Here is a 22,580-nt window from a genome sequence, read left to right as displayed (position 1 = left end):
TGACATATGTTCTCTATTTGTATTTGATTGTTGCCACTTGTGTTTACCAGTATGGATGACATGTGCATTAGAGTGCAGAATGTGTTTTGAGAATGAGAATGTGTTTAGAGTTTTGCTGAAAAGTCTAAGTGAGATCTGCAAATAGTGTTTTATCATGTGAAATCGTTTAAGGTATTGACAACAGACTGCATAATTAGCTAAATGAGTCCAGGTAACTGAGAACTTTGTTCAGCCAATGGGTTTTAGTGTTTTAGCAATTGTGAAAAACTGTAATACAACTAATCTCCATGAAGCCATCTCGCTTCATAAAGTTAGCTTCATCACAGCAGGGAAGAAGGATGAAACCATATGAAACAGTTAGCTTAGAGAGAATGAGAGAGAGAGAGCGAGAGAGAGTGAGAATGAGAAAGAGAGAGAGAGAGCGACAGACAGAGAGAGAGAGTGAGAGCAAAAGTGAGAGTGAGGGAGAGCGAGAGCGAGAGAGCGAGAGAGAGAGAGAGAGAGCGACAGAGAGAGCAAGAGCGACAGAGAGAGAGAGAGAGCGAGAGAGAGATAGAGCGAGAGAGAGAGAGAGAGAGAGGTAGGGCTGGGTGGTATACTGTATTTTACTATATACCAGTATTGATGCACGCACCAGTTTGGGTTTCTACTTTACTTTCAGTAACAGTATTTTAATGTTTTGTTTGTTAAATGTGATACCCCAGTGCAACGTCCATTTTTATAGTTTTATACTTGAGTGATCTCTCTCTTCACGGCACTTTCCACACAGGCTTAGCCCCGCCCCCTGTCACGCAAGGAGTGCATTTGTTGTTGCTCGGCCACGAGACACTTGCGTTCAGTCTCCATTGTCAATGCAGCACATGCAACAGTATCTTCTAAATCAAATAGGAATAGGCAAAACATGAATATGTTAGCTAGATAAACTAGCTAAGAGAAAACAGTTAATGTAGCCAAAGATTATAGGGCCCCCTAGGAATCACTGACCAACACTTTGGTTCCTATCCTGTCACAATAACTCCTCCCTGGCATTTTCATTTGTTGACATGTCGAACAACACTGCATTCAAAGTGCCCACTATTATGTTCTAACTATAGAATTAGAATAATCATTATTTTTCCATGATTCCAATAGTTGAAGTGTTTTGATCTAAATCTCAAGTCAAATTGCAATCGCAATATTTGGTTAAAAATAAGGCCTACATTTTTTGCCCATATCGTGCAGCCCTATGTGGCAGTGTGGAAATGATCTCAAATAAGTGCAGGAAATGCAGAAAGTGATTGTTGGTTGAAGTTGAATTGAACAGTATAAAACAATCAGTTAGAATGTATGCTGCCACCCTAGCGTCACGCGTTACTCATTAATTACTTTTATTAGTCGAAAAAATTAAATACTGTCAAATACTGTCAAAAATAAATAAAAATACTGTGGTATAATATTTTGGCCATATCACCCAACCCTAGAGAGAGGAGAGAGAAGAGAGAGAAGAGAGAGAAGGCTCCTAGGGGGATAAGGCTGCAATAAACCCTTATCAGCACTTCTCCAACAGTTTTCCTGCAGGAGAGACCAGCCACACACACATCCAGTGTGCTCATCAGCACAAATCAAGCCCATCAATGGAGCTTTTCCAATATCGACAAAAAAAAACAACCACACACACCACTCACTTCTCCCGACATCCTCCTAATGCGCCTGCTGCCCGCTCAAAGCAGAGCACACGGCAGCCCTGCGCTCCCACCAGCAAACTGCCCCAGCCACCAGGGACAGGAGCTGCAAGCAGTAGCTGCTTCCGACAAGCAGAGCTCCGGAGAGCCAGCTTGACAGACCTCGACCTCCCCCTGGACCTTCCAACCGCAGGAGCTCCAGTGTTTATTTTACATTTTTATTTTACCTTTATTTAAGTCAGTTAAGAACAAATTCTTATTTTCAATGACGGCCTAGGAACAGTGTTTTTTTTTTTTCTTTCTCTCTATTTTTTTTTCCTCCAGTGAAAACCACTCAAGTTCAGGGGCAGAACGACAGATTTGTACCTAGTCAGCTCGGGGATTTGAACTTGCAACCTTCCGGTTACTAGTCCAACGCTCTAACCACTAGGCTACCCTGCCGCCCCAGTGTTACTCCAGCATAAATGCTAACGGGGTTTAACCAGGCCAAAAAGCTGTCCAAGTTGCCCATGGAAAGACATGTCTTTATTTACCTTTTTGGGTTTCCTCCTCCGCTGGCCAAGCCCGTTGAGCCTATCCCCAGCGTCCATCCGGTAGTGGGACTGAGAGTCCTCGCTCATCCTCTCCCACCAATCCAACCACACTCACTCACTTTCTTGTCCACTTTTTTTCTTTCTTTCTCTCTCTCTATTTTTTTTCCTCCAGTGAAAACCACTCAAGTAGCTCTCTTCAACTCTACCCAACCTCCCGCACTCTTCAGTAGTCCACAGTGACTGTGTAGCGACCAGCTAGCGAAGGGGGTGTGGTAGAGCGAGAGAAAGAGAGGGAGGGATGGAAGAGGAAGAGGAAGGGGGGGGGGGCAAGAGAGCGGGAGGGAGGGGGGAAGCCCAATTGTGTTGCTAAGGCAGTGGATGCCACCAATGTTTTTCTGAAGAGTGTGTGCTGGCGAACCAGATTTCAACCGGTCACGCACCATTACTCAATTTGCTTCTAGATTATACTTTTTTTTCCATAACAACCACAATGTAGATGAGGGGACCCAATGGGGCTAAACTAGTAGAATACAACATAGAGTAGGATCAACAAAGCCATATTCATGTTTTTTTTCTTCTGCTATATTTAGCTGGTTTTAACCAGCAACCATGCTTTTAAAACTACTCATGAATGCCACAAACAGAGACACTTTTGCAATAAACATACAGTACAGCACCCTTATCCTCGTCACTTCCCTGAATAAAACCCAGTCTCCCGTTGCCTTGGTTTTCAAAGTGTGCGTCTTAAATCTGGGTATACCCCAACCCCTCCCTAAACACAATCTAGCTTCTATTGGTGCCTTCGAAAACAGATTCTCTATGTCCTAATGATTGCCTTGGGCTACGACCAGGAGGCACCGCTATTGAAACAGCATCACATTAATGGCGATGAGAGCCCCCTCCTATCTCTTCTCTAATTCATCCCTCCCTCACAAATTCCTGATTTGGAGATCAAGAGAGATTTGTGCAAAAACAAGACGGAAATGTGGGGAAAGTGACGACACCCAGACAGCGCTCTTTATCTCCTCTCTCTCTGTCTTCCTCTCTCTTTTCCTCTCTCCCTCAATCTCCAACCCCTCTCTCCTATCTTTGTCTCTCTCTCTCTCCCTCAATCTCCAACCCCTCTCTCCTATCTTAGTCTCTCTTTGTTTCTCCTCGGCCGTCAGTCTTTCAGTGACAACTGGAAAGAAAAGGTCTCTGTCCTAAACACACAGCCCTTCAAATAAGGCTAAGCTGACAAAAGCCATTTATTATTTATTCATCATTTATTCTCTCCCACTCTCCATGATGGTGTTCCCTAAGGTTACGTTGGTGATTAAGTAACTTAGGTTGCCTGCCTCTCTCTCTCTCTCTCTCTCTCTCTCTACCCCACACCTCCAAAAAACAGTATTCCGGGATGTGATTCCAGACTATTCCTGCTCCAGTCTGGTGACTTCGCTCCAGACACCCTCTCTCCCCGCTGTCACCAGTCATCACCCCCAGTGACAGCTCGTATAGTTGGCCATGTGAGGTGACCATGCTGGAGGCCAGATATGCATGTTAGTCATAACACATAACTCATCCCTTTCTGGTGAGGTATACAACTGGGCCAGATGGCAGCTTATTAACCTACAAAGGGAAATGCATGTCAGCTATAGAGGACACTAAAGGTACATGATACTGTAGGTGACCGGGACCCACATATTCCACATTAGCTTAATGCTAATACTAATTACAGGGGAGGTTTAAGAGTGTTTAAGTACATTATATGGTGCACAGATGAACCAACCCAAGCCTCCACACACACACACACACACACACACACACACACACACACACACACACACACATCTTGTCTGATATATGCAGGAGTGAGTAAGATTGGGAGTCTGTAGGGAAGTGGTTGACATTGACTAGGTGTGTTTGTCTGACTGTGCCTGCGCTTGTGTGCCTGCATCATGCATTCATGTGTGTGTCTGTCTCCTTGCGCCTCTGCCACCATTACACCATCTCCTTTGGCACAGGACGGCCCCGCTATGCCAGAGGGGACGCCTGTCTGTGTTGGCACTGCCCGCTGTGTGGCGCGAGGGATGCTGGCAGAGCCAGATGGAGAAGAAGAGAAGGAGGGGGCCAGGGTCTGATCCCCTCCTCCTCTCCTTCGCCCCTTTCTCAATCAATCAGTAATCATACTGCATCAGAGAGGTGGAAACATCAATCAGTAATCATACTGCATCAGAGATGGAAACATCAATCAGTAATCATACTGCACCAGAGAGGTGGAAACATCAATCAGTAATCATACTGCATCAGAGAGGTGGAAACATCAATCAGTAATCATATTGCATCAGAGAGGTGGAAACATCAATCAGTAATTATGCTGCACCAGAGAGGTGGAAACATCAATCAGTAATCATACTGCATCAGAGAGGTGGAAACATCTATCAGTATTCATACTGCATTTGAGAGGTGGAAATATCAATCAGTAATCATACTGCATCGGAGAAGTGGAAACATCAATCAGTAATCATACTACTGCATGGGAGAGGTGGAAACATCAATCAGTAATCATACTGCATCAAAGAGGTGGGAACATCAATCAGTAATCATACTGCACCAGAGAGGTGGAAACATCAATCAGTAATCATACTGCATCGGAGAGGTGGAAACATCAATCAGTAATCATACTGCATCAGAGTGGAGGAAACATCAATCAGTAATCATACTGCATCAGAGACATGGAAACATCAATCAGTAATCATACTGCATCAGAGAGGTGGAAACATCTATCAGTATTCATACTGCATTTGAGAGGTGGAAATATCAATCAGTAATCATACTGCATCGGAGAAGTGGAAACATCAATCAGTAATCATACTACTGCATTGGAGAGGTGGAAACATCAATCAGTAATCATACTGCATCAAAGAGGTGGGAACATCAATCAGTAATCATACTGCACCAGAGAGGTGGAAACATCAATCAGTAATCATACTGCATCAGAGAGGTGGAAACATCAATCAGTAATCATACTGCATCAGAGAGGTGGAAACATCAATCAGTAATCATACTGCATCAGAGTGGAGGAAACATCAATCAGTAATCATACTGCATCAGAGACATGGAAACATCAATCAGTAATCATACTGCATCAGATAGGTGGAAACATCAATCAGTAATCATACTGCAGCGGAGAGGTGGAAACATCAATCAGTAATCATACTGCAGCGGAGAGGTGGAAACATCAATCAGTAATCATACTGCATCAGAGAGGTGGAAACATCAATCAGTAATTATACTGCACCAGAGAGGTGGAAACATCAATCAGTAATCATACTGCATCAGAGAGGTGGAAACATCAATCAGTAATCATACTGCATCAGAGAGGTGGAAACATCTATCAGTATTCATACTGCATTTGAGAGGTGGAAATATCAATCAGTAATCATACTGCATCGGAGAAGTGGAAACATCAATCAGTAATCATACCTGCATGGGAGAGGTGGAAACATCAATCAGTAATCATACTGCATCAAAGAGGTGGGAACATCAATCAGTAATCATACTGCACCAGAGAGGTGGAAACATCAATCAGTAATCATACTGCATCAGAGAGGTGGAAACATCAATCAGTAATCATACTGCATCAGAGAGGTGGAAACATCAATCAGTAATCATACTGCATCAGAGTGGAGGAAACATCAATCAGTAATCATACTGCATCAGAGACATGGAAACATCAATCAGTAATCATACTGCATCAGATAGGTGGAAACATCAATCAGTAATCATACTGCAGCGGAGAGGTGGAAACATCAATCAGTAATCATACTGCAGCGGAGAGGTGGAAACATTAATCAGTAATCATACTGCATCAGAGAGGTGGAAACATCAATCAGTAATTATACTGCACCAGAGAGGTGGAAACATCAATCAGTAATCATACTGCATCAGAGAGGTGGAAACATCAATCAGTAATCATACTGCATCAGAGAGGTGGAAACATCTATCAGTATTCATACTGCATTTGAGAGGTGGAAATATCAATCAGTAATCATACTGCATCGGAGAAGTGGAAACATCAATCAGTAATCATACTACTGCATGGGAGAGGTGGAAACATCAATCAGTAATCATACTGCATCAAAGAGGTGGGAACATCAATCAGTAATCATACTGCACCAGAGAGGTGGAAACATCAATCAGTAATCATACTGCATCAGAGAGGTGGAAACATCAATCAGTAATCATACTGCATCGGAGAGGTGGAAACATCAATCAGTAATCATACTGCACCAGAGAGGTGGAAACATCAATCAGTAATCATACTGCATCAGAGAGGTGGGAACATCAATCAGTAATCATACTGCATCTGAGAGGTGGAAACATCAATCAGTAATCATACTGCATCAGAGTGGAGGAAACATCAATCAGTAATCATACTGCATCAGAGACATGGAAACATCAATCAGTAATCATACTGCATCAGATAGGTGGAAACATCAATCAGTAATCATACTGCAGCGGAGAGGTGGAAACATCAATCAGTAATCATACTGCAGCGGAGAGGTGGAAACATCAATCAGTAATCATACTGCATCAGAGAGGTGGAAACATCAATCAGTAATCATACTGCAGCGGAGAGGTGGACACATCAATCAGTAATCATACTGCATCAGAGAGGTGGAAACATCAATCAGTAATCATACTGCATCAGAGAGGTGGAAACATCAATCAGTAATCATACTGCAGCGGAGAGGTGGACACATCAATCAGTAATCATACTGCATCAGAGAGGTGGAAACATCAATCAGTAATCATACTATATCAGAGAGGTGGGAACATCAATCAGTAATTATACTGCATCAGAGAGGTGGAAACATCAATCAGTAATCATACTGCATCGGAGAGGAAGCTGATCAACTGATAAACAATATAAGGATTCACGCTACGTTAGGTATCCCATCCTAATGAACATGCCCATTTTCTTTTTCTCTCTGTTTCATTAAAGCTATTGATCAGAGATGGAGTAAGAGATATCAAACGATATCAAGAGATATCCCGAGACATCAAAAGGACCTATGTGAGATTGCTATTCAACGACTACAGCTCAGCCTTCAACACCGTAGTGCTCTCCAGCTCTGCTTATAGCTGTGTTACATGAAAGAGTCTTCATAGATAAAGGAGAGATCACAGATATATCTATTCAACAGTACCCAGGAAGTAGGTTGCTCCTGTTGAAAAGGGCTTTCCCTCTCTAAGATTGGGCAAAGGCAGCCTGCCACAGATGCAAGCTGTAGAAGGCTTTCAGAGTATGTATTCAGACATTTTTGTGTTGTCATTGTCAACATTTTATAGTGGTAGCCAGTAAGCTGTTCAGTGATTTCTGTAAGACAAAATAAATATAGAATATGTTTGTACAGTAGTCAACATGTTCTAGTTATTTTCTCACCTTCCATGGGTTGTCTGTATAAAACCCCTGCAGAATTAAATTAAGAATTATTAATCATACAAATTTACCAAGAGTGACATTAATGAATGAGGAGCACAATTATTTGTTAATGAGCCATTGTCAGCGATTCTGTTACCGTTTTTAGCAGTTGTGTTGGACAGCAACAAGCAGGCTCCCACTATTTCCCCACATTGCACGCACACACACACACGCGCACGCACGCACACACACACACACACGCACGCACACACACACACACACACGCACGCACACACACACAGAGCTAAGATCTGAAATGTCACAATACAGCTTTAGATGTCATTGTTTTCCTATGTGACAAATTGGGAATCCTTTGTACTTCGCTTTTAAGAGGACAACACAATGTCAGGCTTGATTACCAACAATGAAGGAGACAGCCTACAGGGAGGAGGTGAGGGCCCTGGCAGAGTGGTGCCATGAAAATAACCTCTCCCTCAACATCAACAGAATGAAGGGGCTAATCGTGGACTACAGGAGAAAGCAGAGAAAGCACGCCTCCATCCACATCGGCAGGCCACAATGGAGAGGGTCAAAGTGGAGAGGGTCAAAGTGGAGAGGGTCAAAAGCTTCATGTTCCTTGGCGTGCACATCACTGAGGACCAGAAGTGGTCTCTCCATACCGACACTGTGCATAAGAAGGGACAACAGCGCCTCTTCAACGTCAGGACGCTAAAGAAATATGTCTTGGCCCCTAAGACCCTCGCAAACTTCTAAAGATGCACCATCGAGAGCATTCTGTCAGGCTGTATCACCGCCTAGTACGGCAACTGAACCGCCCGCAACCGCAGGGCTCTCCAAAACATCACCTGGGTCACACTGCCTACCCCCCAGGACATCTTCAGCACCCAGGGAGGAAGACCATGAAGATGATCAAGGACCTCAGCCACCTGGAGACGGAGACCTTATTGTCTCCGCCTCCAAAACTGGGACAGAGACACTGAAAAACAGCTTCTATCCCCAAGCCATCAGACTGTTGAACAGTCATCACTAGCAGGCTACCACCTGGTACCCCGATCTGCACCTTAGAAACTGTCACTAGCCGGCTACCGCCCGGTGCTCTCCCCTGCACCTTAGACACTGTCACTAGCTGGCTACCGCTCAGTGCTCTCCCCTGCACCTTAGAGACTGTCACTAGCCGGCTACCGCCCGGTGCTCTCCCCTGCACCTTAGACACTGTCACTAGCTGGCTACCGCCCGGTGCTCTACCTTGCACCTTAGACACTGTCACTAGCTGGCTACCGCCCGGTGCTCTCCCCTGCACCTTAGACACTGTCACTAGCTGGCTACCTCCCGGTGCTCTCCCCTGCACCTTAGACACTGTCACTAGTTGGCTACCGCCCGGTGCTCTCCCCTGCACCTTAGACACTGTCACTAGCCGGCTACCGCCCGGTGCTCTACCCTGCACCTTAGACACTGTCACTAGCCGGCTACCGCCCGGTGCTCAACCCTGCACCTTAGACATTGTCACTAGCCGGGTACCGCCCGGTGCTCTCCCCTGCACCTTAGACACTGTCACTAGCCGGCTACTGCCCGGTGCTCTACCCTGCACCTTAGACACTGTCACTAGCCGGCTACCGCCGGTGCTCAACCCTGCACCTTAGACATTGTCACTAGCCGTCTACCGCCCGGTGCTCTACCCTGCACCTTAGACACTGTCACTAGCCGGCTACCTCCCGGTACACCCTGCACCTTAGAGACCGCTTGCTGCCCTATGTACAGAGAGTCTACACTCTATCACTGCTATCTAGAACCTAAAAGGGTTATTTGGCTGTTCCCATAGGAGAACCCTTAAAGAACACTTTTTATTTCCAGCTTGAACCCTTTTGGGTTCAGCTGTGAAGTGGTAGGCCACACAAGCTCACAGAATGGGACCGGCGAGTGCTGAAGTGCGTAGTGTGTAAAAATCGTCTGTCCTCCATTGCAACACTCACTACCAAGTTCCAAACTGGCTCTGGAACCAACGTCAACACAATAACTGTTAGTCGGGAGCTTCATGAAATGGGTCTCCATGGCCAAGCCTAAGATCACCATGCGCAATGCCAAGCGTCGGTAGGAATGGTGTAGAGCTCGACCACCATTAAATCCAAATCAAATATATTTGTCACATACACATGGTTAGCAGATGTTAATGTGAGTATAGCAAAATGCTTGTGCTTCTAGTTCCGACAATGCAGTAATAACCAACGAGTAATCTAACCTAACAATTCCAAAACTACTACCGTTTACACACAAGTGTAAAGGGATAAAGAATATGTACATAAAGATATATGAATGAGTGATGGTACAGAACGGCATAGGCAAGATGCAGTAGATGGTATCGAGTGCAGTATATACATATGATATGAGTAATGTAGGGTATGTAAACAAAAGTGGCATAGTTTAAAGTGGCTAGTGATACATGTATTACATAAAGATGCAGTAGGTGATATAGAGTACAGTATATACATATACATATGAGATGAGTAATGTAGGGTATGTAAACATTATATTAAGAAGCATTGTTTAAAGTGGCTAGTGAAATATTTTACATCAATAACAATCAATTCCCATTATTAAAGTGGCTGGAGTTGAGTCAGTGTGTTGGCAGCAGCCACTCAATGTTAGTGGTGGCTGTTTAACAGTCTGATGGCCTTGAGATAGAAGCTGTTTTTTAGTCTTTCGGTCCCTGCTTTAATGCACCTGTACTGACCTCGCCTTCTGGATGATAGCGAGGTGAACAGGCAGTGGCTCGGGTGGTTGTTGTCCTTGATGATCTTTATGGCCTTCCTGTGACATCGGGTGGTGTAGGTGTCCTGGAGGGGAGATAGTTTGCCCCCGGTGATGAGTTGTGCAGACCTCACTACCCTTTGGAGAGCCTTACGGTTGTGGGCGGAGCAGTTGCCATACCAGGCGGTGATACAGCACAACAGGATGCTCTCGATTGTGCATTTGTAGAAGTTTGTGAATGCTTTTGGTGACAAGCCGAAATTCTTCAGCCTCCTGAGGTTGAAGAGGTGCTGCTGCGCCTTCTTCACGACTCTGTCTGTGTGGGTGGACCAATTCAGTTTGGCCGTGATGTGTACGCCGAGGAACTTAAAACTTACTACCCTCTTCACTACTGTCCCATCGATGTGGATAGGGGGGTGCTCTCTCTGCTGTTTCCTGAAGTCCACAATCATCTCCTTTGTTTTGTTGACGTTGAGCGTGAGGTTATTTTCCTGACACCACACTCCAAGGGCCCTCACCTCCTCCCTGTAGGCCGTCTCATCGTTGTTGGTAATCAAGCCTACCACTGTAGTGTCGTCCGCAAACTTGATGATTGAGTTGCAGGCGTGCATGGCCACGCAGTCGTGGGTGAACAGGGAGTACAGGAGAGGGCTCAGAATGCACCCTTGTGGGGCCCCAGTGTTGAGGATCAGCGGGGTAGAGATGTTGTTACCTACCCTCACCACCTGGGGGGGCGGCCCGTCGGGAAGTCCAGTACCCAGTTGCACAGGGCGGGGTCGAGACCCAGCTTGATGACGAGTTTGGAGGGTACTATGGTGTTAAATGCTGAGCTGTAGTCGATGAACAGCATTCTCACATAGGTATTCCTCTTGTCCAGATGGGTTAGGGCAGTGTGCAGTGTGGTTGAGATTGCATCGTCTGTGGACCTATTTGGGCGGTAAGCAAATTGGAGTGGTCTAGGGTGTCAGGTAGGGTGGAGGTGATATGGTCCTTGACTAGTCTCTCAAAGCACTTCATGATGACGGAAGTGAGTGCTACGGGGCGGTAGTCGTTTAGCTCAGTTACCTTAGCTTTCTTGGGAACAGGGACAATGGTGGCCCTCTTGAAGCATGTGGGAACAGCAGACTGGGATAAGGATTGATTGAATATGTCCGTAAACACACCAGCCAGCTGGTCTGCTCATGCTCTGAGGGCGCGGCTGGGGATGTCTTCTGGGCCTGCAGCCTTGCGAGGGTTAACACGTTTAAATGTTTTACTCACGTCGGCTGCAGTGAAGGAGAGTCCGCAGGTTTTGGTTGCGGGCAGTGTCAGTGGCACTGTATTGTCCTCAAAGCGGGCAAAAAAAGTTATTTAGTCTGCCTGGGAGCAAGACATCTTGGTCTGAGACGGGGCTGGTTTTCTTTTTGTAATCCGTGATTGACTGTAGACCCTGCCACATACCTCTTGTGTCTGAGCCGTTGAATTGTGACTCTACTTTGTCTCTATACTGACGCTTAGCTTGTTTGATTGCCTTGCGGAGGGAATAGCTACACTGTTTGTATCCGGTCATGTTTCCGGTCACCTTTCCCTGGTTAAAAGCAGTGGTTTGCGCTTTCAGTTTCACGCGAATGCTGCCATCAATCCACGGTTTCTGGTTTGGGAATGTTTTAATCATTGCTATGGGAACGACATCATCAATGCACTTTCTAATGAACTCGCTCACCGAATCAGCATATTCATCAATGTTGTTGTTTGACGCAATGCAGAACATATCCCAGTCCACGTGACCGAAGCAGTCTTGGAGCGTGGAATCAGATTGGTCGGACCAGCGTTGAACAGACCTGAACGCTACCTACCCGAATACATAGTGCCAATTGTAAAGTTCGGTGGAGGAGGAATAATGGTCTGGGGCTGTTTTTCATGTTTCCGGCTTGGTTTAGTTTGGTTTAGCTTAGTTCTAGTGAAGGAAAATAGCTTATTTTTTTAGTTTCTGTCTGTAGGCAGGGGGCAGCAAAATGGAGTCGTGATCAGCTTTTCCAAAAGGAGGGCGGGGGAGGGCCTTATATGCGTCGCGGAAGTTAGAATAGCAATGATCCAAGGTTTTAGCAGCCCTGGTTGCGCAATCGATATGCTGATACAATTTAGGGAGTCTTGTTTTCAGATTAGCCTTGTTAAAATCCCCAGCTACAATGAATGCAGCCTCAGGATATGTGGTTTCCAGTTTACAAAGAGTCAAATAAAGTTCGTTCAGGGCCATCGGTGTGTCTGCTTGGGGGGGAATATATACGGCTGTGATTATAATCGAAGAGAATTCCCTTGGTAGATAATGCGGTCAACATTTGATTGTGAGGAATTCTAAATCAGGTGAACAGAAGGACTTGAGTTCCTGTATGTTGTTGTGACCACACCACGTCTCGTTAACCATAAGGCATACACCCCTGCCACTCTTCTTACCAGAAAGATGTTTGTTTCTGTCGGCGCGATGCGTGAAGAAACCAGCTGGCTGCACTGATTCCGTTAGCGTCTCTCGAGTGAGCCATGTTTCCGTGAAGCAAAGAACGTTACAGTCTCTGATGTCCCTCTGGAATGCTACCCTTGCTCGGATTTCATCAACCTTGTTGTCAAGAGACTGGACATTGGCGAGTAGTATGCTAGGGAGTGGTGCCTGTCTCCGGACCCTGACCAGAAGACCGCTTCGTTTCCCTCTTTTACGACATCGTTGTTTTGGGTCGCAGGCTGGGATCCATTAGACTCTGGAGTAGTGGAAACGCGTTCTTTGGAATGATGAATCACACTTCACCATCTGTCAGTCCGACTGATGAATCTGGGTTTGGCGGATGCCAGGAGAACGCTACCTACCCGAATACATAGTGCCAATTGTAAAGTTCAGTGGAGGAGGAATAATGGTCTGGGGCTGTTTTTCATGTTTCCGGCTTGGTTTAGTTTGGTTTAGCTTAGTTCCAGTGAAGGAAAATCTTAACGCTACAGCATACAATGACATTCTAGACGATTCTGTGCTTCCAGCTTTGTGGCAACAGTTTCGGGAAGGCTCTTTTCTGCTTCAGCAGGACAATGCCCCTGTGCAACAAAGCGAGGTCCATACAGAAATAGTTTGTCGAGATCGGTGTGGAAGAACTTGACTGGCCTGCACAGAGCCCTGACCTCAACCCAATCGAACACCTTTGGGATGAATTGGAACGTGAACTGCGAGCCAGGACTAATCGCCCAACATCAGTGCCCGACCTCACTAATGCTCTTGTTGCTGAATGGAAGCAAGTCCCCGCAGCAATGTTCCAACATCTAGTGGAAAGCCTTCCCAGAAGAGTGAAGGCTGTTATAGCAGCAAAGGGACCAACTCAATATTAATGCCCATGATTTTGGAATGAGATGTTTGACGAGCAGGTGTTCATATACTTTTGGTCATTGCATTGCATTTAGTTTTGTTATACACACCCCACCTGTATTTACATATTGGATTATTGATATAGCTCATTGTAATATACTGTATTTTCTGCTGTACATATAATTTAGTTTAGTTATACACACCCCGCCTGTATTTGTATTTACATACTGGGTTCTTCACGTACACTACCGGTCAAAAGTTTTAGAACACCTACTCATTCAAGGGTTTTTATTTATTTTGTATTATTTTCTACATTGTAGTATAATGAAGACATCAAAACTATGCAACAACAGATATGGAATCATGTAGTAACCAAAAGTGTTAAACAAATATTTTATATTTGAGATTCTTCAAATAGCCACCCTTTGCCTTGATGACAGCTTTGCACAATCTTGGCATTCTCTCATTCTCTTCATGAGGTAATCACCGGGAATGCATTTCAATTAAGGTATGCCTTCTTAAAAGTACATTTGTGGAATTTCTTAAGGCTAGGCGTCCCGTTAGCGGGACAACTTCTGGTGAAACTGGAGGGCGCGCAATTCAAATAAGTAATCATAAAAATGATGGATATTAAACATTTAGGTACATACAATATCTTAATTTGGTTAAATGATCTTATATCGGTTAAAAGCTTAAATTATTGTTTATCTAACTACACTGTCCGATTTACAGTAGGCTTTACAGCGAAAGCATGCCATGCGATTGTTTGAGGACGGCGCCCCACATCAAAATATTTTTCCACCGGCACAGGTTTAATAAATTCACAAATAGCGATTAAATATTCACTTACTTTTTTAAAATCTTCCTCTGATTTGTCATCCAAAGGGTCCCAGCTACAACATGTAGTGTCATTTTGTTGGATAAAATCCTTCTTTATATCCCAAAAAGTCTGTGTAGTTGGCGCCATCGATTTGAGTAATCCACTCGTTCAACATGCCAAGATAGGAATCCGAAAATCTACCCCTAAACTTTGTTTCAACAAGTCAAAATACATTTCTATTTAATCCTCAGATACCCTCAAATGTAATTAAACTATAATATTTCAAATGGAAAGAAGTATGTTCAATAGGAAAACGATATTAGCAGGTGCGTGTCCTCTTCATCGAGTGTGCATACACGAATTTCCAAGTCTGTGTCCCTGCAGTAAAACTCATATTTCTTACTAGTTTTGGAAGAAACAAGGCTGAAACCTTGAACAAAGACAAGTGACACCCAGTGGAAGCCATAGGAATTGCATACTGGGATCTAGATTTAATTATTTCCCTATACGTTCCATTGCAAGAGCATGGGTTATCAAAAAAAATGTCTGGTTGGTTCTTCTTTAGATTTTCTCCTACCTTATTTTAACATTTCTACAAACTTCAAACCTCTTCTTTCCAATGGTACCAATTATATGCATATCCTGGCTTCAGGGCCTGAGCAACAGGCAGTTTACTTTGGGCAAATTGTGTTCAGTTTACTTTGGGCAAATTGAGAAAAAAGGACCCTAGCCTTCATAATGTGTTTGAGCCAATCAGTTGTGCTGTGACAAGGTAGGGGGTATACAGAAGATAGCCCTATTTGGTAAAATACCAAGTCCATATTATGGAAAGAACAGCTCAAGTAAGCAAAGAGAAACGACAGTCCATCATTACTTTAAGACATGAAAGTCAGTCGATACGGAACATTTCAAGAACTTTGAAAGTTTCTTCAAGTGCAGTCGCAAAAACCATCAAGCATTATGATTAAACTGGCTCTCATGAGGACCGCCACAGGAACGGAAGACCCAGAGTTACCTCTGCTGCAGAGGATAAGTTCATTAGAGTTACCAGCCTCAGAAATTGCAGCCCAAATAAATGCTTCACAGAGTTCAAGTAACCGACACATCTCAACATCAACTGTTCAGAGACTGTGTGAATCAGGCCTTCATGGTCGAATCGCTGCAAAGAAAACATTACTAAAGAACACCAATAAGAAGAAGATACTTACTTAGGCCAAGAAACACGAGCAATGGACATTAGACTGGTGTAAATCTGTCCTTTGGTCTGATGAGTCCAAATTGAAGATTTTTGGTTCCATCCGCTGTGTCTTTGTGAGACGCAGTGTGGGTGAACGGATGATCTCTGCATGTGTATTTCCCACCGTGAAGCATGGAGGAGGAGGTATTTGGTGTGGCGGTACTTTACTGGTGACACTGTGATTTATTTAGAATTCAAGGCACACTTAACCAGCATGACTACCACAGCATTCTGTAGCGATATGCCATCTGGTTTGGTCTTAGTGGGACTATCATTTGTTTTTCAACAGGACAATGACCAAAAACACACATCCAGGCTGTGTAAGGGCTATTTTATCAAGAAGGAGAGTGATGGAGCGCTGCATCAGATGACCTGGCCTCCACAATCCCCCGACCTCAACCAAATTGAGATGGTTTGGAATGAGTCGGACCGCAGAGTGATGGAAAAGCAGCCAACAAGTGCTCAGCAAATGTGGGAACTCCTTCAAGACTGTTAGAAAAACATTCCAGGTGAAGCTTGTTGAGAGAATGCCAAGAGTGTGCAAAGCTGTCATCAAGGCAAAGGGTGGCTATTTGAAGAATCTAAAATATATTTGATTTGTTTAACACTTTTCTGGTTACTACATGACTTCATAAGTGTTATTGCATAGTTTTGGTCTTCATTACTTTTCTACAATGTAAAAATAAAGACGCTCATTTCAATATGCTGTATCTTCTGCAGTACATATCCTTCTCAGTACAGTGGCAAGAAAAAGTATGTGAACCCCTTTGGAATTACCTGGATTTCTGCATAAACTGGTCATAACATTTGATCTGATCTTCAACAACAGACAAACACAGTCTGCTTAAACTAATAACACACCAACAATTATACGTTTTCATGTCTTTATTGAACACACTGTATAAACATGCACAGTGCAGGGTGGGAAAAGTATGCGAACCCTTGGATTTAATAACTGGTTGACCCTCTTTCGGCAGCAATAACCTCAACCAAACGTTTTCTGTAGTTGCGGATCAGACCTGCACAACGGTCAGGAGGAAGGCGTATTTTCATCTGTTGAAGACATTCTGTTGTTGATTTACTTTGGTGTTTTGGGTCGTTGTCCTGTTGCATTACCATACTTCTATTGAGCTTCAACTGTCGGACAGAGTGATACTTTTAGAGATACTTTTGTAACCATTTTCAGCTTTATGCACGTCAACAATTCTTAATCTTAGGTCTTCTGAGATCTCTTTTGTTCGAGGCATGGTTCACATCAGGCAATGCCTCTTGTGAATATCAAACTCACATTTTGTGAGTGTTTCTTATAGGGCAGGGCAGCTCTAACCAACATCTCCAATCTCGTCTCATTGATTGGACTCCAGGTTCGCTGACTTCTGACTCCAATTAGCTTTTGGAGAAGTCATTAGCCCAGGGGTTCACATATTTTTTCCAACCTACACTGTGCATGTTTAAATGATGTATTCAATATAGACAAGAACAACACAATAATTTGTGTGTTATTAGTTTATGCACACTGTGTTTGTCTATCGTGATGACTTAGATGAAGAACAGATCAAATGTTATGACCAATTAATGCAAAAACCCAGGTAATTCCAACGGGTTCACATACTTTTTCTTGCCACTGTATATATTTTGGTGCGTATACACATTGACTGTATTTGGATTACTGATACAGTGTTATTTGAGTTCGTGGCTCGATTCGTCCTGACATTTGTGATTTGTTTGCCATTTTTTCTTGGACTGTCAGGAGCTACTAAAACAAGCATTTCGCTGCGCCTGCTATAAAATCTGCTAAACGGTGTATGCGACCAATAAACTTTTATTTGATTTGATATGTCACACACACACACACACATCTACTCATGCATATCACTAAAGCAATGTCTTTTATTACAGAGTAAATCATGATGACGTCACCGGGGAATGGTGGAGTTAGTGTCTCTCTATAATTCATGCACTGCGTTCTACACCTGCAGTTGTTGTGCCGATTCTGCTAAATGGAGAGCAGTGCCAGTTTAAAAGCACATTTTTATGCATCGCCTCAAATCAAATCAAATCAACTGGCACCATTCTCAAGACAAGCGTGTTCAAGTGATAAGACAAACCTGTAATCAGCAAGGAAAAAACAACACCTCACTCCCTTCACTCCCACTCAACATTTGAATGCAAATAATTTGCAGTGCGTTGCAGTTCTACGGCTTTTTGATCAGATACTCATGACAACAATCCTTCAGATCAAGTATGTTTGTGTCTGTGTGTTTGTGTCTGTGTGTGGGGCAAATGTACAAGCTGTTAATGGTACTGTAGTTTGAAGCAGCCCGACACAAAAAACACAAAACACACACACACAACCTGCCACACTACAGTGATTTTCTCCACAGACCCTGACTGGCCCCCGTATACTCAAGGAGGAGTATACAGCTGACTGGTTATTGACGGGAGAGTGTGTCTTACTGAGACCCAACACTGAGAGAGGAAGAAGGGGTTCATGGCTGTTCATTTCTCTGGGTTAAAGCACAGTCAGGTATGCAGGTAGTGAGAGAGAGAGAGAGTGGTGGTACAACGTAGAACACCAAATAATGCATGCAGAGCTGAATTAGGCCGATTCCAGAAAATAGACGTTAAATTCTACAACCACCTAAAAGGAAGCGATTCCCAAATCCTCCATAATAAAGCCATTACCTACAGAGAGATTAACCTGGAGAAGAGTCCCCTAAGCAAGCTGGTCCTGGTCCTGTTCACAAACACAAACACACCCCACAGAGCCCCAGGACAGCAGCACAATTAGACCCAACCAAATCATGTACAGACTTAGTGAGCATAGCCTTGCTATTGAGAAAGGCCGCCATAGGCAGACATGGCTCTCAAGAGAAGATAGGCTATGTGCTCACTGCCCACAAAATGAGGTGGAAACTGAGCTGCACTTCCTAAACTCCTGCCCAATGTATGACCATATTAGAGAGACATATTTCCCTCAGATTACACAGATCCACAAAGAATTTGAAAACAAATCCAATTTTGATAAACTCCCATATCTACTGGGTGAAATTCCACAGTGTGCCATCACAGCAGCAAGATTTGTGACCTGTTGCCACAGGAAAAGGGCCACCAGTGAAGAACAAACACCATTGTAAATACAACCCATATTTATGCTTATTTATTGTCTCTTGTGTACTTTAACCATTTGTTAATTGTTTCAACACTGGTATATAATATGGCATTTGCAATGTCTTTATTGTTTTGAAACTTCTGTATGTGTAATGTTTACTGTTCATTTGTATTGTTTATTTCACTTTTGTATATTATCTACCTCACTTGCTTTGGCAATGTTAACACATGTTTCCCATGCCAATAAAGCACGTTGAATTGAATTGAATTGAGAGAGAGAGAGAGAGAGAGAGAGAGAGAGAGAGAGAGAGAGAGAGATGCAACCTAAGTTACTTAATCACCCACGTAACCTGAGGGAACAGCAGCATGGAGAGTGGGAGAGAAATAATAAATGGCTTTTGTCAGCTTAGCCTCATTTGAAGGGCTGTGTGTTTAGGACAGAGACCTTTTCTTTCCAGTTGTTACTGAAAGACTGACGGCCGAGGAGAAACAAACGAAATCCTTGGACTTCGGCTAAACCCTATAAGGGTTTAACTGTGTGAGACGGCGGGATTCTTCCTTTATGACCTGAAGGACAAAGTATTTTCAAGCTCGAACACACACACACACTGACAAACACACACACTACCCCCCTCTATCATCTTTGTGACATTGACCTGACATGACATGGCCTCCCTTGAGACACTGGCTCTCGGAGTCTTAAGAGGGGGCTTAACTCCACGCACACACACACACACACACACACACACACACACACACACACACACACACACACACACACACACACACACACACACACACACACACACACACACACACACACACACAACAGAACCTCCCACATTCCAGCAGCCCACCAAAGGCCTCTCCCACCTCCACACACGATTCCGAACCAATCAAGGCGATTCACTGACAAATATTTAGAACTCCACACAACCGACTCGAAGGACGCCATTGTTGACTTGTCAGTCACACTTTAATGAGAGCGATGTCTCCAGACTCATCTCTTAAGACAGACTTAGAGAGCTTGGGGAGAACGAGCACGGGGAACCGTGTCTCCACTCCAGCAGTGTACAACACTAATGAGCAAGAAAACACAGTGACACAGCACACTCAGTCGGTTTCAACAAAACACAGGGCCACGAATAGCTAATCCCATCTGCATTGTCTAGCATGAGTCTTCGCTGCTCTCTGCATGCGATTTAGCTCCCTAACAAACAAAAAAACAAGATCATTTTGGCCCAATCAATGTCATGGCAACAACGCTGGTATCACAGAAAGTGCCCTGCATACATTCCACCCTGCCTCCGAAACCCCCTCTGAGCCCAAGTGCCATCTCAGCGGGGGGGGGGGGGGGTGCCACGTCTTCCCGATTCTATACAGTATGCGCTCTATTGCACTTTCAGGCCTACTCAGACTCAATTACACTCTGCCATAGGAAAATGCTTTTCTTTCATCTCTTTGCCTCGCTCTCCTTTGAAATGACTCAGCGAAGTTCTGAGAAGGACCTGGAATCCCCAGCACACTTTTCTCGCCCCTCTCCCCTCATTTCTTTCTCCCTCTTTTCCCCCTCCTCTTTTTTTCCTCTCTTAAACGAAGGCTAAAACACGATGGCTTCGATAAGAAAATAACATCATCATCAACCACACAGGGGCCTAACGACAGTATCGATATCCCTGCATGTTCTGGGAAGGGGCACTTCCAAAAACAGAACTGATGAGGAATTGATTGGACCGACAGGCAGAGATCCATAGAAAAACTCTGAACTAGCAGCTGTTTTGCCGAAAAGGCAAAATGACAACAGCTGATTGATGACGTAACATTGTAGATATTGATCAGTCTTGTGATGCATGAGGCAGGATGGAGGGAGCGGCTGCTATCGATAGTCATGCTGTAGCAACATTGAAGCTACTAGTACGGCAAGGAGTAAGGCTACTGGATTGTTGGGAGTATGGTCTATATTGTGCGCACTAGCTTCACTGCTCTATTAAATGACAATCCACATACAGACATTTATATACCCGTAAAAACAGGGTTCAACAACTAATACATTAGATAGTGATTTGGCTTTATCTGAAAATGGGCATTCGAATAGCTTGAATTACTGTGAATGCAATAGACGGGTTGCCCGACAACAACAAAAAAAATCAAAAAAACGATAGACGCGCATCGCAGAGGCAATAAGGCGGTGTGGTGTTATGATTCTGGACGGTCAGATCGCTAGCAACAATTGACAAGAAGCTGTCGTGTGAAGAGTCGGAGGTGGCTCGTTTCAGCTCGTTGTATTCTGTTTATTGAGGTCTTTTTGACTAGTGTCACATCTATGATAATATGGCTCAAATTCGCTAGCTAGCTAACCAACAACTGTAACAAAATGAGTGTATGTTTCCAATAAACATTTGGAAAGGAAATATAGTTCACATGTTGTCAATAATCCTTTTATTCTAAGCCAACCCAATCTGTTTTAGCCAAACCGTCTGTTTTACCCCAAGTGTTGAGCACGCACCGGTTTTGTTGCACTGCGTATACACTGCTTATACACTGCTTCAACAAGCAGACTCTTACTGTGGCTTCCCAAATGAGAGCATATTATTTCATCCTGTTTTTATTTTATGTCTGGGACTCCTGAACAGAAATATCGTGCTATTATTGTGTTATTAAGTGCCATGTATTGAGTGCTGTGTGGGTCTTAAAGGGGAACTTCGGCATTTTGGCAATGATGCCCTGTATCCACTTCCCCGGAATCAAATGAACTCGTGAGTACCATTTTTATGTCCAGTATGAAGGAAGTTGGAGGCAGTTCTGCAAGCCGATGCTAACTACCGTTAGCGCAATGACTGTAGGTTTATGGGTATCTACTAGCATGCTGTAACTTCCCCGGGTGGGTTGTTGGTATGCCAAAATCCTGAAGTATCCCTTTAATACCTGGGAGTCCTGCTGGGTAACTTTTAGACCAGGCCCAGGGAAACAGCGTTGCTATAGTAATGCAATCTAAGTGGGAGAACCATAGCAACCGGGGTGATGGAGGGAGCGACAGGGTGATGGAGGGAGAGATGGAAGGGGATAGTGGGTCTTTATCTGGTCCGACCAAATAGGGGCGCTGGAGTTGAGGAGGGGGTGGAGGGAGGGAGGGGTAGAGTGTGTGTTGTCTGGTGGAGGGTGTGTCTGAAGTGATTTTCCTTCAGTGGATAAAAGACGAAGAGATCAATCGCACCTCGGATTATGGCTGTCGCTCATTCTGTTGGACTGTGTGTGTGTGTGTGTGTGTGTGTGTGTGTGTGTGTGTGTGTGTGTGTGTGTGTGTGTGTGTGTGTGTGTGTGTGTATGTGTGTATGTGTGTGTGAGTGTGTGTGCGTGCTGTACAATGAAATGCAACGCCCTTTTCAGAAAGAAGAGAAAATGCATTTGAGGTATAAAACATTGGCCCTACCTCTTTCACCAGTCAATCACATCTTAAATTATCTGTCAAGTACTATTGAAATCAGAACAGCTCTCATTGACAAGACAAAAACTGCCAAAGCACAGACAGATGAAGATGAGAAATAGCCCTTTCCCTATTCATAGCCACAGTGATCAGTCCTGGAATTACTCCAGCTATTTTAGAAAGAGCACAAATTAGCTCATTATTTCGCTGAGGGAACAAGACTTCAGGTTTCCACCAACCAGAAAATAGAGGGGTGGTTAGGAAATATATATGTTCATCTCACATCCACAACAGGCTTT

The 22,580-nt window shown here is 44.1% G+C and overlaps 1 protein-coding gene across 30 annotated transcripts in view; it reads right to left on the bottom strand.

Annotated features, from left to right (window-relative positions):
* Window positions 1–22,580, bottom strand: part of ank2b (ankyrin-2) — a 252,259-nt gene that overhangs the window by 166,621 nt on the left and 63,058 nt on the right. For 9 of the 30 annotated variants that reach the window (XM_090183993.1, XM_090184019.1, XM_090184036.1 and 6 more), the window contains exon 1: window positions 2,195–2,468. The exons of 18 other annotated variants lie outside the window; for them this stretch is intronic. In XM_090183993.1, coding sequence (XP_090040119.1) covers window positions 2,195–2,281 — 87 coding nt within the window. In that variant the 5' untranslated portion in view covers window positions 2,282–2,468. Of the gene's footprint in view, window positions 1–2,194; window positions 2,592–22,580 lie in introns of those variants that run through there. 3 more of the 30 variants (XM_090183990.1, XM_090184006.1, XM_090184005.1) reach the window with 2 other exon arrangements.

The sequence above is a fragment of the Oncorhynchus mykiss genome, chromosome 9 (assembly GCF_057628025.1).
Source record: "Oncorhynchus mykiss isolate SJ-2025 chromosome 9, ASM5762802v1, whole genome shotgun sequence".
NCBI classification, from domain to species: Eukaryota; Metazoa; Chordata; class Actinopteri; order Salmoniformes; family Salmonidae; genus Oncorhynchus; species Oncorhynchus mykiss.
Note: the sequence above shows the minus strand (reverse complement) of the source record. Positions and strands in the feature narration are given on the sequence as shown.